Here is a 17,624-nt window from a genome sequence, read left to right as displayed (position 1 = left end):
CTGCATGTATACAGCACATGATTCCAGATATTTAAGACTTTATTAACATTATGCATCCTAAAAGCTATTTATTGTGCCGTCCTTTAATCAGCCTGGCTGTTCAGAAGAGAGTGAAGTAGTTTGGACCTCTGTGATATAGATCATTATTATACACTTCGTAATACGCATGCATACGAAACAGAGTTTCATGCATGTTATGTTCAAAGAGCTCTACAGTGTGCCTCACAGGGTTTTGATGCCTTAAATAATGAAATAATTTGCATCCTCTGGGCTATAATCAATATTTAATTGAGCAGTTTAGGGTGGAGGAGGAAGGAAGTTGGAATTTAATCTGACATTTACAGAATTTGACCTTAAATTTAAACAGATAATACGTTTAGGATCTTAAACACATCAGACGTGGAACATCTGTGCGACATTTCCTTTGGTATCATGACAACATAGCGCACAGGCAAATGTTTTCTCTGAAAGGGAGTCAGAAGGTACAAATTAAATGGATGCGTTTGAAACCCGTCATCGATCACTGCATGAAGAGTTTGTGAAGGATACAGCTGACCAAGAAACATAATAATAACCAAATGACATAAGAGCTGTTTGTTTTCTGTGTATGTTTTGTGTGTTTGCGTTTTTGATTAACATTGACAACAATAACAATATTGTAGAAAAGGTGCAGTTTAACATGCTGCTCACTGTTTTAAATACCTGTTACAACAGACCAAGGAAGATCAAAGAACTATGATTTTAAATGATTGATTAAATGACTGTATTTAAACCAGGAAAAAGCTAAAGTGATGTCATTGCAGTGCTCTGGTGGGAAACTTTAACATTCATGCCCACCTAAGTGTTGCAGATCAAGCACACCCTCCTCTTTTGCAGATGATCCCATATGGAAAAGATATATATAAATCTTATAAAGTTTGTATCTGTCTTGTGTGAAACTTGTATGAAAAGCATACAAGAGTAAAACCAGATATAAGATCCCTTGAAAAATTATATAATGAAACTTGTATGTTTTGGATACTTACTAAAACAATATATGAAAGTAATGAGAAAGTGGCCACTTTCATGACTAAATCATGTAAGCCTTGTATGATTTACTCATGAAAGTGGCCACTTTCATGAGTTAAGTCATATAAGTTTTTACTATTTCTTTTCCATATGGGATATTTTGGTTTACCTATCAAAACCTACCGAATCACTTATGGAGCTCATGTCAGTGTTAAAGGAGTATGGGCTATACTCGGGATATAAATTGAATATACAAAAAACACAAGTTCTTAGTAGCTTTTATAGCCCCCCAAAAAATCTGCTTAGCAAATTCAAACTAAGCTGGGACAAAAGAACTATCAAATATCTGGGCATAAACTTATCAATGGATATAACCAGTTTGGAAGAAATCAATTACCCCCTACTTAAAAAAGATATCATGCTAGATATTAGCAGATGGTCATTAATCCCTTATCTAAGCATCTCTTCTAGAGTGGACATTATAAAAATGAATATGCTCCCAAAGATACTGTACTTATTCCAGTCTGTTTCTATAGAAAACCCCGATAGATACTTTGTAGAGTGGGATAGGATCCTCTCAAGATTTATATGGGCGGGTAAAAAGCCAAGAGTTAAGTTCAAAACACTTCAGCTTCCCAAGCACACCCTCCTCTAAGGCAGCAGTCCCCAACCTCCACCTGCGCCATGGACCGGTTTAAGGTCAGACATATTTTCACAGCCCGGCCTTTAAGGTGTTGTGGATAAATACAACAAAATAAAATGATACGACCAACACAAAATTTTTTGTAAATATAACAATAAACGCAAATTCCCTGTGTACTTGTGTAACTTTATTAGCAGCATCCTCCTGAAATGCACCAACAACACCGAGAGTAACATCCTCCTAACATCCTCAACCTCCGCCAGCAGGATAACACTCGTCCACACCTGAATGCTGAATGTAAAACACAGACGTAGCCACTGTGATGTCACCCACTTGTTTCTGCACTGGGCAACTTTTACTCCCAACATTTCTACACAAATATCTGTACTTTCTACTCCTTACACTTTTGACATGAACCACAGTTCACGCAATCAAGTGGAGCCCAAAAGCAAACTCAATACGCTTCAGTGCAAGCAAGTACAAGTTTTATTATTCAACAAAAGGTGACCCGGAACAACCACAGGAGGCGAGAGGCTAATCGCAGAACTGAAGGAAACCAGGAAAACAAAGGACACAGGGAAGCCGTAATCGGGACTGTGGGAGGCTGCAACAGAAAAGGGAAAAAGGTTGTCAGTGTGCAGGGGAATGGAGAGACACAACAAGACAGGGCTAGAGCAATCTGGCTTACAATCAGAGCCAGACCGTGGGACTCGTGGGAGGTAAATCCGAGGAGGCAGAGATGAGGTCAGGTGGTACACTCTGAGAGCCAAGCAGGCAGCAGGACAGTAACCACTGAGGGGTGATAACTGACTGGCGTGGAGCAACCGTCTATGCAGGGTTAAATAGTCCTCCTGGTAATCGCCTGGAATGGGATGCAGGTGTGATGGTGACGGCCCAACCTGAGGGTGTGGACAATGGGACATCCCAAACACTCCTCAGACACAGAGCCACGCACCATGACAGCTTTCAAAGCAGGTGCACTTTGCACACTGTGTGACTGCAAACGTCAAGCCCATTTAAGCGTTTTTGGTGCAGTTCATAAGTTGTGTTCGCGGTACAAGCGTCAAGCTAGTGCTACAAAGAGAGTAACTGTTAAACTTTCTTGCTTTTTTTTTCAGTTTGCAGGTATTTTCAAATTCAAGTTTCTATCAGCTCAACAAACATCAGCTGTTTCTGTGCAGTCTCTCACACGGTGTTTTGCTAGCTACAAATACAGCAGCTGTATTTCTCAACGAGTAAAAGCAGTGAGCGAGCCTGAACTTTCTCACTTTTAATTGAATAAAGAAGTTTAATCGGTACTTCAGCTTTTACCAGAATATTTTTTTTAACACAAGTGCCTGTACACCTCTGGGATTTTGAAGCCAGAGGTTGCTATGTTTCTGGCAGAGGGTTGAGTGTTAACATTAAAGCTAGTATCTGGTGCAACCCACAGACACCGATAAATTCTATTTAGTGTGAAGTAACAGGCTAATAAATAAAAGTCCACTAACAAAAAATGCAGCACTGGCTTTTTGGATAATTGTACCACAGAGCAGGCCATATTTCTTTGTCACAAAATCCATTAAAAATGTTCCAAAAGGCAGCGATTGCACAAAGGTGACCTACACAATAAAAGTCCAGTTTGCTTTCAATAATATGCTTCATACATATTTCAAGTACTTCATTAACTATCTGTTTCAATTCTTCACACTTCCTGTGCAAGTTGTGTATTCAGTGTTTGAGCTCAGTGCTGTTATAGTCTTCAAATTAAAGAGAATCATGTGGAAATCGAGTGGCTGGCTCCGTGTTTGTATGCTTTTCACACTGAAGAGACATCCCATTGTTGTTCTCAAAGAAAAGAAGGCGCTCACTGGTTTCAAATGAGGTGTGAGTTTCCTGCAAACAGCTTGTGATTCACTGTGTGTAAGCCTGAAAGTGTGTGTGTGTTTGGAGATGGTCTAAATGTGTATTTGTGTGTCTCTTGGCAGCACGGTGAGCAGTGGCAGAAGAACACCTGCACCACGTGCGTGTGTGACCGGGGTCAATCTAAATGCCACACTAAAACCTGCCCACCCATAACCTGCGACAAGGTGAGTAGTCTCATGCACACAAATGCACGTGCACAATCACTGACATTCGGTTTTATGCAGAAGTCGCCACACACTAACTATCTCTGAACCTTTAGAGTCTCCGAACACATCGTGGATTTCAGACGCCCTCAGATTTATTTTCTGGACACTTTACCTAACCCACCCCAGACGTTAAGCTAACCTTTTCATAACTAAGTCTTCAGATTATCAGTTTAGCAGCCAGATTACCCAGAAAGTTAAAAAACAGATTCACTTGAACATTTTTGCCAGAGGTGATGCTTGACACAACTTAGAAATAGATCCAGGAAGTATTTTTTACCAGTGCAACATGGGAAAATGTATCAAATGGAAAAAAATAAGATGTGACGTTGATGCTGTCAAAGAAGAAAATACAAAACCCACAAGACCAAATACACACATGCACAAAAAAACCATTGAAAAAAGTCAGACTAACGCTCTAAAGCCGAAATGAGTTTAAATTCTTTAGGCACATGAAAAATATATCTTTGCTTTGAGCAATTTATAAACTAGCTGCAGCATTTAAACATTTATTCTACATTGTAATGGAAGCCAGTGTAAACCTGCAGGTGTTTTTCTTAAGTAAGGGCTGCACGGTGGTGCTGTGGTTAGGACTGTCACCTTGCTAACAAGGGATCGTTGGATGTGATTGGTCCAGGTCTTCTGGCTTCCTCCCACAATGCAAAGACATGCCTGTTAGGTTACTTGGTGATTCTAAATAGGGCGTAGGTGTGAATGCAAGTGTGTGTTTCTTTGTGTTGGCCGTGCAATGGGACAGGCCTCGGGCCCCCTGCAAACCCATGTTGGTCAGGAAAACTACATTTCTGTAAATCATGTGTTGATAAAATTGCACATCATACGCTTCACAAATGTGTAATTTATTTATTTTTTTGAAGTATTTTCTTAATATGACTCGAGAACAGTTTGCATCCACTTTTCCCGACATTTCAAAGTCCTGCAGTTGATGGTTTTGCTTGATGTGCGTGAAATTGGGTCAAAATAAACTACAGTAGCTGTCAGAGCTGAGATACAGAGTAAGCGTGACATCTGCAGTGTCAGGAAAAGCACACCTCTGTGCACTTTCAAATAAAGTTAGAAGAACGGTCTGGCAGCCCACTCCGCTTGGTGTCTTTCCCCTTAATAATGCAAAACACACACTCTCTCTTCCCTCGCTCCTCTTATCTCTCTCTGCTGAAACAGAGATGCACAAAACCAGCATTTTTATAAGCTCCTTGGATTTCCGTCGTCTTCTCCCGCTGCTCCGTTTGCATTCTTTCATCATCTGTAAATGACATTATCCTGCCTCCAAACAGGGGCAGACCAAAGTGAAGCGTGCCGGGCAGTGCTGTGATGAATGCGCTGCTGCTAAGGGAAGCTGCCAGTACCAGGGTGCAGTGCGTTACCATGGAGACATGTGGAACAGCACCGGCTGCGAGTTCTGTACCTGCAGCCGGGGTCAGGTCCTCTGTCAGAGGGCCGAGTGTGGACGTGTCGAATGCCCACAGGTGAGCCCGAAAGGAAAAAAATGTTCGTTGAAGCCCAGAGGCAAAGCTGGCCCGATTTTAAAAATCTGTGGATGTAAGGTTAAAATTCCCAAACATTTCCTCAGGCCACAGCTTCTGTTTTAGGCTGGAAAACGGTCATCTCTGATTTTTTTAAATGAATTTCCACATAAGCAGGACAGCTGTAGGGGCGCTGAGACATCCCACTGCATCTGGAAAAAAGTTTTATTTATTTATGTATTTTTATTTAATTCAAAAGGGTAAACTTTCATATATACATATACACATTACTTTTATATATGATATTTTATGGCTCATAGCTTATAAAATCAGGAACTGAGTATCTCAAATTATTTTGAGGTTGATTAGATTTTTATTCAGATAGTATAAATGACACGCATCTCTTTATCTAGTTCAGTACACACAATTGTAATCACGGGGAAGACTGCCGACATCATAGTTGTCTAGGTGATGATCGTCCTACTACCGTCCATCCTGCGATCACATCCCTAATCTCTGTGTTGAGCTGAGACGACGGGCTGAGCAAAAAGAGAACTGGGCTGCTGCTTGGAGAGCCAAAGTCCTCTTTTTTTAGATGAAACTAAATTTTGCATTTCTTATGTAAATCAGGTTCCTAGAGTCTGTTGATGACCTCTAAACCATAATAAGCCTTAACCTCCTAATACCCAAACTCTTTCATGGCATGCATTTTTAATTTTTCTTTGATATTTGGGCTGATTGGGACCTGATGAATGCAAAAACAAAGAATTACCAGATTTTTATTTTTTTTGAGATCCACATTCACTTTAAATTTCGATATAATGTCCTCATAAGTGGATATCAGGCCCATGTAGAGCAAAATTCAGTATTTTGGTCTAGACGACCCAAAATGTGGTGTCCACATATGTGGACGTAAGGTCTTAGGTGGTTAAAATAAATCACTTAACATGTATGTAAGTAAGATCTAAGGAAAAAACAATTCACAGCATTTCAGTTTTTTGACATGATTGGCTACACTGTAAGAATTTTCTCAGTCAGCTGAGACTGAAGAAGTCACTTGGATGAGTGATGAAACATTTCTCCCACAAAACGCTGCGTCCAGATGAACAGAATCAACTTCTGGAGATTTACTTACCTGGATGATTGAAAATGCATCAAGAAACTTTCACTGTTAAGTTACAGTAAAGCTCTGTAATCTTTGCTGTTATACTGACGTGATGCAGACAACTGTTTGGTTAATGTTATGCTGTCACCAGTAGTTTATTAATATAAAGTTTAACCGTATGTCTTCGCTCATGTTCCCTGAATTCCGTTTTATTTATTTCTTGAGCTTTGTTACAATTTTCCTCCTCCTTGCACCACACGCTTACGGGAATATGACTCAGCCTTGGTCACCGTTCATAAGATCACATTTCATAATATTAATAATCATATAATCTTAATAGCAACATGCCCTCACTGACACACCTTCCTGGATTTGTTCAACATTGTGCCAGTTTTACTGGAAGCACATGGTTAGACTGATGTCGGGTGAAACCAGTAAACCATTAAGCTGTTTTTATAAACATTGGCACTATGAACAGTTTAGCTGGAGTTACTAAAGTAATTGAACCAATTCTAAAAACATCTCCAAACATAAAGGGTTCAAATTTATGAACCCGCTAATTTGCAAAACAGACAAACATCCTGTGATGAGAAGTTAGCGCTGTTTGCAGTTTGTAAATGGAACATTTCTAAAATCTTGAATTGTTATTGAAATCAAAGCATCATTAGCCTAATGTGTTGTATTTTAAATATGCTTTTGTCATTCAGATTTGGTCACCAGTGTGTTGTTTCAAAAATGTGCTCTTCCTCACAGCTGTTGTGTCCAACAGATCTGCATGTATAAAGCTTTTGGAGTCAGACAATTGTGTCTTTTTCCCTTCGACAACCTGAATGATACACAAGCTTGAAGGCTTAAAATGAACATATGTCACTCTGGCTGTGTTGCTTTTCTTAACATAATTACCTCTAATGTTCCTGCTAATGGGTAATACCTGTGTTCGATGTTTGTATAATTTTATTCTTGTGTTTTTATGATCTCATTTTTCAGTTTGCAGCATCGTTACTGGTCTCAGGATTCCTTTATGATCATATAAAACTATGTTAACTTGCTTTTCCTGCAGACCCCACCTGCTTAACCTTTCCTCAAGGCTTACCCTTGCTGTCAAACCCTTGGCCTATTGATGCAACGTGTCAGCACCCTGAAATCCCATTTCCTTTCTTTTAAATAGGCTACTTAAAAGTTAATGGAAGATGTCACTGTTACTTTGTTCAGTTTCCTGTATCTGCCACAGTGAAATTTACCAGTTTAAAGTACACTTTGGTGGAATGGGAGGAAGGGCGATCATTTGAGGTTATGAGGTTGGCTGATTCCATCACAGGTGATTCACTCAGTTGAGATGAAGTAAATTGAAAGACAAGATGAAACTAATGGTGTGTGAAAGAAACTTGGCCCTAGAGCTTGTCACTAGATGAAAAATATGACTTGCGCTCAGCTACACTAAACCTACCCCAGGCTGAACCGCTCTGCTAAATGCATAGCGTCTCTTAAGACAGTAATACAGTGTCAGTGTTAAATATGGAGTATCTACTGGTCTTAAAAGGTATTAAAATCTCTAAAAAGCACTTTTAGGTGTTTGTGGCTTTGTTCCGATATCTACCTCTTCACAGCATATGTTGAAATATTCTTTAGCAGTATACTAAGCACCAGATTCCCTCCCGGTGCACCTGTGGGTGTGCAACAGCATGCGTTGTACATAAAGCACTAAATGCATGAATTAAAAAGTGCTTGTAGTGAAGTAAACTGGGAAAGTGCTACATAAATGCCAGACCATTTAAAACGTATCAAATGTCTTAAAATCTGTTTAAATGTTTTAGTTACATCTCCATCAAAAGCACAAGTTGAGAACTCTCAGCTTTGATTCAGGGGATTTCGTCTTATTTCAACTTGTATGTTTGATTTAAAATCCACTGCAGTGGTGTACAGAGGCACAATTATAACAACTGTGTCACTGTCTAAACCAGGGGTAGGCAACACCAGGCCTCGAGTGCCGGTGTCCTGCAGGTTTTAGATATCACCATGTGTCAACACACCTGAATCCAATGATTAGTTCATTACTAGGCCTCTGGAGAACTTCAAGACATGTTGGGCAGGTAATTTAGCCATTTAGATCAGCTGTGTTGGATCAAGGACACGTCTAAAACCTGCAGGACACCAACACTCGAGGCCTAGTGTTGCCTATCCTTGGTCTAAACACTTATGTAGCTGACTGTAGGTCGAGGTTGAGTATTTGGCAGCTTAACAGCTACAGCTAATGTAGTAGAAAACACACATTAGAATTGACAGTCATGTTAAAAATACACATCAATCATATAAGCATATCCCTGTTACATTGTATATACAGACCACGCAAAGAAGTGTATTTTTGCCCATCCTGGTAGTTTCTACTACATGATGGACTCAGACAAGTTTACAGTGCAGTGATGGAAACCCTGAACATGATGATGAAAAAGAAGGTCCTACTAGTTAGCATCCTCGTTAGTCTATGGAAATACAAAGATGCTAAATTTAATCCAAAATCATTTGGGAATGATCTAAGTTTAAGTTATAGTGATTTTCCTCTTTTATTCTAAATGTATCTGTTAATGCAAACCATGTAAACCGCAGCATGATGTCCTTTTGGATGAACAGTTTGGACCGTGTCCTTAAACTCAGTCTAAAAATGAGAGAGCTACTGTCCTGCAGCTTTTAGATGCATCCCTACTCCAACACAGCTGAATCAAATGGTTGGATTACCTCTTCAGCATGCCCTTAAGGTTGGGAAAGGCCTGATAACAAGCCATTCATTTGATTCAGGTGTGTCGGAACAAGGATGTGTCTAAAACCTGCAGGACAGTAGCTCTCGAGGACTGGAGTTGGACGCCCCTGGTCTAAAATGTCATGTAAAGTGTTATTAAAAGCATCTTTAAAAGTCAGAGTGCAACAGCAGAAGCAATAATAGCCTTCATGTTAAGTCATCAAAGTTAGACTTGGCCCAGTCAGGAATGTAGGTGAGTGTGTTTGAACAAAACAGCCTAGAGGATTTGTTAAAGTTATTAGCCGGTGTTCCCATAGTTGCTTCAGTCCCCCCGCTTTAGGCTCCACGCCACGTTGACTCAACACATCATCCAGTTTTACATCAAGCAGATTTAATAATATTGCTTTAATATCCCTGACCACGACCAAATAAGCCCTCATTAATCATGCTGTATGGTGATAATTACAGCTGCTAAGTGTCATTAGCTCTAAGTAGCATAACTGGCATTTTTCCAACTTTGAACTCAACAAGGTCACCGTGCAAAGAAGATAGAGCCAATTTCCACTGTGTGTTTGTGTGTGCGTGAGTGTGTGTGCAAAACAATTAAGACAAGGTTATGGGTTTAATGATGTGTAGGTCAGGAGGCGGAGAAAGGCACTGGGGTACAGTTATACAGTCATTTTATGATTCCTGCACTAATAATGTACCTACTGTAATGGTACTGAAAGGACTTCTAGTCTTAGAAAACTGCAGTATTGGGATACTACTGCTGTGACATGCATCTTTTATTTCCAAGTTTCATCTTTTCTTAAAGTTGAAATGCGTATGGGTGTAGGAGGAGCCATTAAAATCAATAACACATGGGAGAAATTGATAAGTTACAGAAGCAGTTTCTGCCTCTAGATGCCAGATTTTGGTGATATCTGCAACAGAGATGACTTCCATGTCTTGAATATAATGGAACTAAATTGTGTGTAGTGTTTAAAGTGCCAAAAATAACCACAGGAGCAGCGCCTCCCTCCAGAAATCATGACCCAGGTAATCATAGTAATGCATGAGTCTTGTTGGGAGTCCATCTACGTCAATAAATGCATAAAAGACAGTAATTTGTGTGCAGTCAGTATAAATAACGTAACCGTCTTACTTTAATGTGATGCATGATATCATGGGCAGTTTTCTTTGTCTGCAGACTGCAAAACTGTCAAATATTTAATGATTTCCGCTACTCTCATGACTTGATTCATTCAACAATATGCTCCCTTCTCTGCAGAGCCATCCAGGAGAAGCTGAGTAACTGTCGCTCTTAGTTTAGCTTATTTTAGAGCAATATCCACCACTTACAGGAATCAAGTAGCTACAGTACCCGACAGCTAACCTAACATCTCAAGAGGATGGAGCAATACTTTCATTTGGTCATGCTGTCACAAACACGAGTGGATTTCCAATTTCTCGTGCTCAGTGAGCAGAGGAAACTTGGTGGGTGGAGTTTGGTGCAGAGAAAATAGTTCCTAGTGTTTGTAATTTTTTTGAGGAAAAAGTTAAATTATTAATAAGTAGCAATCAGCAATCAAATTATAGCTGAATAACCATCAGGTTATGCTGTTTAGATGACTCATCTTAGCTTGTTTTTCTATGTGAAGATTAACAGCAAATACTTTGGTTTGCTCTCTTTTCCTTTATCTTTTCTGTTCCCTCCCTTTGTCTGCCTCTTCTTCCAGTCTTATTTATTTATTTTATTTTCTTTTGTCTACCGCTCTCTTCCTCCTTCTTTCCAACCATACTTCCTTCTCCCTCTTACCCCTTCCTTCGTTGTTCTTGTCCTGTTTCCTTCTTTTACTGTTTCTTTTCCACGTTACTCCTTTATTCTCCTTCATCATTTCCAAAATAGCTTTCTCTTGTGCTGTACTCTTTTCTTTTAGCTGCCGTCTGTAACTTCATGAGGAGAATTTTATAAAAATGTACATTTTCTTTGTTTTTTCAGGGATCTGAGCTCGTTAACCTGCCGGCGAAATGCTGCCCCGAGTGTTCGTCTGCGAAACCTTCCTGTGTGCACAAGGGAAAATCCTACAAGGTACTTCTATCACAAGTGTAGATTTGACTTTGAGCTTGTTTGCTTATAAACAAGATGGAAAATTGCAAAATCAGGCAAAGAATTCCTACTGTGTGGGAGAGACGAAGACTCCACAGGGCTTCTTTCCCTTCACATAAGAAAAAAGAAGCTAAGTGGCATGAAGTCTCTCTGCAGAGGAGGCTGTTATGAAAACAAACACATCGCTATTAAGCTCTCTTGATTCTTTTGCTTTGATGTAGTTACTTACTAAGGTGGAAAGTTTTTGTTTTTTTGTTTTTTTCTTGTTTGTTTGTTTGTTTGTTTGTTTTGTTTTTGCTTTGTTTTATTATTTGCTTCGAGCCCTGTGTACAGGAGCTGCATGCTAAAAGATCTTTTGTTAAAAGGGTTGGCGTAATAAGCAAATGCTTCAGCCAATACCTTTTGATTAGCCTTGTCTCATGCTTTCTTGCTTTGTGGTAAATCTTTGTTCTGTCTTCACTGAGATATTTGAATGCTAATCAATAAAAAACATATCACTCACAAAGCTGTACACAAACACTGGAAATTACAGTTGCATTCAGACGGAATAAACATGTGTTTTTCTGGACAGAGCTGTGAAATTAATCAGGTCCCAATCTTTTGTTTGTGTTCTTTTAGAGGCTCGTCAGCTTCATCATTCATAGGTTAGACCTGGAAAACCACAATGCAAAGCTTTAATTTTTTCACATTGATGGGGACGATGCTAATGTAGCGCTGCAGGATGGTGAACGACGCTGTGGCTCAGAGCGAGTGTCGGGAGAACTATTATCCTTTTGAATAGATTGTTCTTTGGTCCCACGAGGAATTAATCTTACCACGAGTAAACAAAAACAGATAGATACTGCATACTTATTATGCGCCTACACACATTGATACACGGTTGTATCAGCTTTGGTGTTTTCCTGCGATGGGAGAGAGTCACCGAAAGGTTAAAGCTGCAGGTTTGTGACGGGATGATTACTGGTTTGAATTCACGAGTGACTTGGAAAATAACAGCTCGGAAAGTTAATGAGTTAGAATAATGAACTGTGTTTACCCAACACTTATCTTCTGGTTGATTTAAAGGCACATAAACAGACTATTTACAGGGAAACTGAAAGAAATGAAACCGTTTTCAGGTGTTTATTTGAAGCTGCGATTGGTCTAAATGGGAACATTTTATTACAACCTTAAGCATAATAAATAAAAAGAGGTTTGCCTTGCATAAAAGAATATCTCAGGTATGAATATAAAGTGTCCTGTTGAGCCAAGGTTTTCTCTCTCAGCCCAGCTCAGATTTATACTGTGCGTGTGTGAGGCTTATGCTAATTGACCAAATTAGTTTTAACTTACGAAGTTTTAAAGATGAATTAAATGCAAGTGAGAGAAGAGTGCAGAAATCGGCTAACACCATAACATTTTTAGATTTCTCATCATGCACAGATCGATCAAGCTGAATAAAAAAGGTTTTTGCTTTTATTCTTGATGCTAAGCCAAGCTGTTCACATAATTTGTCACACAGGTAGTTATTTTCTCACCTCTGCAAAGAAAGCTGATTGGGATTAAATAGCATAGATTCACTTCCGTTGAATTGAATTGAATTTTATTTATATATCACAGAATAAAGCAACATTTGCCTCAAGGTGCTTTATATTGTAAGATAAAGACCTTACAGTAAGACGAAGAGAACAGAGAAAACCTCAACAATAATATGACCCCATATGTGAGCATACAAGTGCTTTGGCGACAGTGGGAAGGAAAAAGGCTCAGGGAGGGGCGGGGCCATCTGTCGGGACCAGTAGGGGTGAGAGGAGGAAGACGGGACAAAGACATGCTGTGGAAGAGAGTCAGAGATTAATAATTACTAATGTCACTTAAACAACAAGCTTATTAAGCTCGTATTGATTTTGTACTTATAACTGTGCTCATACATACGATCACGCAAACAAAAGGTTTTCTAAGGACTCCATGAAATGGAAAAACTGATGAAACTTATGGTTTCCATCCATAAGAGGGTAAGTAGCCGCTACATGCTGCTAATCAATTATGCTCTGTGAACACTTCTGCAAAAGCTGATGTTTTGGCAGCGTGCTCGTCTGGAGCATTCAGGCGTGTTAGCACAATAGCAGAATCTTCCCAGCAGTGGATGTCTCAGACTTTCACTCCAAGGTCTGGCTGTGCAATGCTGAGAGACGCTGCAAAAACAGCTACATCTCACACTCTACAGGTTTCAGTTAGCATGTTAAATATTAAAGTGCAATTAGAAAAACAAGTGTAACTTTTTTGGATGAGCTGCCCCGAGAAAGCCTCTGCTCTCCAAATAGAACATGGCAGCGTGACTTCAGTTTGCTAAATTGCATCCAAACAGACAACAAGACTTCTGGAAAAATAGTCGTAACACACAGCGCCATGTTTGGTAAACCCCAAACGCAGCAAATCAGGACAAACACCTCATATCAGCTGTCAGCACAGCGGTGGAGAGGTGATGATTTGGGCTTGTTTTGCAGCTGACGGATGTGTGCACTTTGCAATCATTGATTCAAATATGAACTCCTCTGTATACCAAAGTTTTCTAGAGTCCAGTGTGAGGCCATTTGGCTTTGCAACAGAGCAATGATTCAAAGCACAGCAACAAACCTACAACTAAGAAAAAGAATCAGCCAAGTTAAAGTCTGCACCTCAACCTTGATTGAAATGCTGTTATGGGAGCTGTGCTTAAATGAATGGCCACAAACATCAATGAACTGAAGTAGTTATATAAAAAGGAGTGGATCAGAACTTAAAAACGATGTGAGAGACTGATAAAATCAAGGTTTATTAGTCTCTCACATCGTCAAGCTAAAGACAAGCTTTGGATCATCTCGTTCTTCAGAGGACTGAAGTCTAAAACTTTTCAGGAAAAAAAACTATTATCTGCAAATGAGGAAAACTCGCTCTTACACCTGTAGAATTTCTTAAATAATGGTAGTGCTGGTGTCAGAGCCAGGTGACGGCACACATTAGTTTTTAAAGCGATCTGCTCGGTTCCCCGTGTGGACAGTAGAAAGTTTAAAGTCTTCGCAGGTTCTTGAAAAATGTTTCAGTTTTCCATGTGAGGCTCTTTTCCCTTTGACTGACATTCCTGCTGTCGCCTGTTCGAATATCTCCCCTTAGAGGACCTCAGTCAGTTCACTCTTTCTGTTTCAAAAAACATATGAGAGTCGTGACTGTCAGCCTTCTTTTAAAACGGACACATGCAGCTGGTTAGCATTCAGACCACTGCCTTCTCTGTGTGGCATCCTTTTTAATCGTTAATCAGCTTCTTCAAAGTCAAAATCCTTTTCAGTATTTTCCACATTCTGTCCGTCCTCTATAAAAGCCTTTACCGCAGTCACACTTTAAGCATAATGAGAACATTAACCTCCCATTTACAGCTGCAAATACTATGTCCTCTCTTTTATAGAACCTTGCTCGATGGAGTGATGGCAGTTGTCGTGAGTGCGAATGCCACGATGCCCAGGTGACTTGTTATCTGAGATCCTGCCGTACCTGCCCTCTGGGCACCCTGGCTGTCATTCAGGACGGCCAATGTTGCCCCGAGTGTCACCAAGGTATGTTACCATGCAGGAAAAGTGACACACACGCATGTCGGGTATTCATATCTTGTGGGGACATCTTTTTGACATACTGCTTTCCCTAGCCACTTACTCAAAAACAAATGCCCAAACCTAACCATAACCCAATTGTAAAACTACCCGTTTCATACATTCACCAGAATCATTTTGACAATGGAGATGACCATAACCATTAAAATGTCCGAGAGTACTCACTAAAAACGTATAAAAGTTTAAAGTAAAGTTTAAAACATTAAAAGTATAAACGTCCTACCTGGCATATTGAAATGTTTGAAGGTACACTGCATTTCTTATCTTTGCCTGCCTAAAGTCGGAGAAACTGGTTTTTGTGGATTTTCTTTGATTGACTTTTTCCCCTTGTGTGTTTGATTTTTGTTTGTGAAAAATCAGGAGTCATGAATGAAAACCTGAGTTTCTGATTCTGTGAAACATCTCTGCCCCCTCCAGAACATTTCCTGAGCCGAGCTCTTTATCTTTTTCTCCCCTCGTTATCAAACGCCACGTCTGTACTGCTCAGGTGTAAATGTGTTTGTCAGTTCATTCATCCTGAAAGTATGTAATCAAAATCGTGCAATCAAAATTTGGCTAAAAAGTGAAATCATGCAACATCATTTTTGTTTTTCCTTTGTGATGACTGTGCTGTAAGGCGATCTGCTCCGTGTGTGTCAGCATGTCATCAGCTACACACTGAGAGCGTAACAAAAAGTCTTTCCTCACTCTGTCACTGCCAGATTCCCATTCATGTCGGCATATTAATATTGGTGTTAACGTGTATTAATCTAATGTTGTTCAACAACATTGGTGGTGATGTGAGTTGAAATTCTGGGGCCTTTTTGTTCTTTGCTGTGGGTGCTTTAATTTTTTATCATATTGCCTCCTGGTTGCACTCTTTCTCCTTGGCAGAAAATAAACCTATTTAACAATTAATGATGAGAAAAAACTTTTACTGGCAAGAATATGAGAGGATGAGTCAATAGCAGCGAGTTTGGCCATAACAGGTGCAAATAAAAACTTATTCCAAGTGGAAATGCCACAAATTAAGAAATAAAAATTCTTCCAGCGACATTGAATTATGGCTTCTAGCTGATTTCCTCCTGTAAACCACATCAAAGCTCTTGTTTCACCGCCCTCCTTGAAAGAGGCGGCTCCATCTGTCCTAATGACTGAAAATGGGTACATTCACAGCCAGCAATTATAACCATTTTCTCATATAAATAAATAACCTAACAGGCAATTAAACACAGGGACCACATTGTTTAAGTTCAGGCAGACTTGTAATTCAGGTTGGCTGCGTGAGTAACTAATTACAGCTGGGAAACACAGGCATTTTTCACTGCGCCATTCAAATGTTCAGTTTGATACAACAATAGTTGAAGCTGTTTAATTCACATTTATTGTCTCCGTGTTTTACGTCCCTCGGCAGTCTTCATGCTCTCTCAGTTTTTACAGCAGAATATTCAAATGTCTCAAATCTAAAGTATGCATATTCTCAGACAAACAGTCTAATTAGTCCACAACACGGAAAAACAACATGGGAAATGTATAAAATGTAATATCCTGGAGTAGCCGATTGTTTTATTAATCTGAGTATCTCAGTGCGCCCAGTAGGGAAAAAAAAGATCTGCACTAAATTAATTTAATTTATGCAGTAAATTCACAAAAAACCACACTCATTAATCATATTCACAAGCGTGTATGCTGGTGTTGACCAATTCAAACAATAGACTGAGAATATTCTAAAAATAAATACATTATTCTATTCAGTTCTGTTGTTTTTGTTCACGCTGCTTTTTCCTAATCAGCATTTCAGCAAATACAGTCTTCACTCTCCACATGAACCGTTTACCTGCATCCAACCAAAACCTGCCCACATTTAGCAGAATTAGGACGATGAACAAACATCTTGTCCCTTCATTTGATTTGACTTGATTTCATGATTTCATGACACTTTCGTCATAACCACGTGTTATGCTGGGCTTATGCCGGGCTCACACTGTGCGATTTTTGGCCCATTTTGAGCCGATTTTTGAGTCGTGCGACCGTTTTGGCGATCGGCCCGATTTTGGCCTTCATCGTGCGTCGTGCATCTTGTAGTATACGTGGGGTAACGAGAAGCGATTAACACCTCACGACCAGCTCCCGATCATCAATCACTTGGTCGTGAGGGTGTCACCGCAGTTTCTCACACTGCGCACGCGCAAACACAAATGTCAGCGAAAAAGACGGCGCAGCACGGCAGTGCAGCGTGTGATCTGGACACAAGCGATGGAGGCACTTGTAGAACTTTGGAAAGCTCATCCGAGCCTTTTTGATGTGGCCTCACAAAATTATCACGACCACAACAACCGTGAAAATAGTTGGATTTACTGCTGCTCAATCACAGCTGCCTGATCATGTTTTTCATTAGCAATTTATCAAAGTTGATGGTGGTGTGTGTCTGTGTGAGTGAAAGACAGAGAGGGAGGGCGAGCGACAGATTTTCTGTTATAACCTTCATTTTATGGACGCACAGTGTGAGCACTCGGGTCGCATTAGAGCATCGGGTCGTATAGTGTGAGACCTGCATCGTGACCTACGAACTTCTAACCCCTGCGAGTCAATCGTACAGTTTGAGCAGGAGCTGAATCGCGCGACTGAAAAAATCGCACAGTGTGAGCCCGGCATTAGTAAACAACAAGCCTTTAAAACAGGGGTGTCAAACATAAGGCCCAGGGGGCAGGCTTTGCCTGCCAAATCCCCCAGTGATGAGCGAGGCATGCCTCAGGTTCAGAAATGTCTAAGAATTTATAGATCTATCCAATGGTATAAATTATAATTACACATTGCATTGTATGTGTTTTTGCATGCAATAGTATGCCCATGA

General features: G+C 40.0%; 1 protein-coding gene across 4 annotated transcripts in view; it reads left to right on the top strand.

Annotated features, from left to right (window-relative positions):
• Positions 1–17,624, top strand: part of fras1 (Fraser extracellular matrix complex subunit 1) — a 337,242-nt gene that overhangs the window by 116,924 nt on the left and 202,694 nt on the right. For all 4 annotated transcript variants that reach the window (XM_087849466.1, XM_087849465.1, XM_087849467.1 and 1 more), the window contains 4 exons: positions 3,619–3,720; positions 5,052–5,243; positions 11,061–11,150; positions 14,590–14,737. In XM_087849466.1, coding sequence (XP_087705592.1) covers positions 3,619–3,720; positions 5,052–5,243; positions 11,061–11,150; positions 14,590–14,737 — 532 coding nt within the window. The remainder of the gene's footprint in view (positions 1–3,618; positions 3,721–5,051; positions 5,244–11,060; positions 11,151–14,589; positions 14,738–17,624) is intronic.

The sequence above is a fragment of the Neolamprologus brichardi genome, chromosome 12 (assembly GCF_056152115.1).
Source record: "Neolamprologus brichardi isolate AB-2024 chromosome 12, ASM5615211v1, whole genome shotgun sequence".
Lineage (NCBI taxonomy): Eukaryota > Metazoa > Chordata > Actinopteri > Cichliformes > Cichlidae > Neolamprologus > Neolamprologus brichardi.
This window is presented reverse-complemented; position numbering and strand designations above follow the sequence as displayed.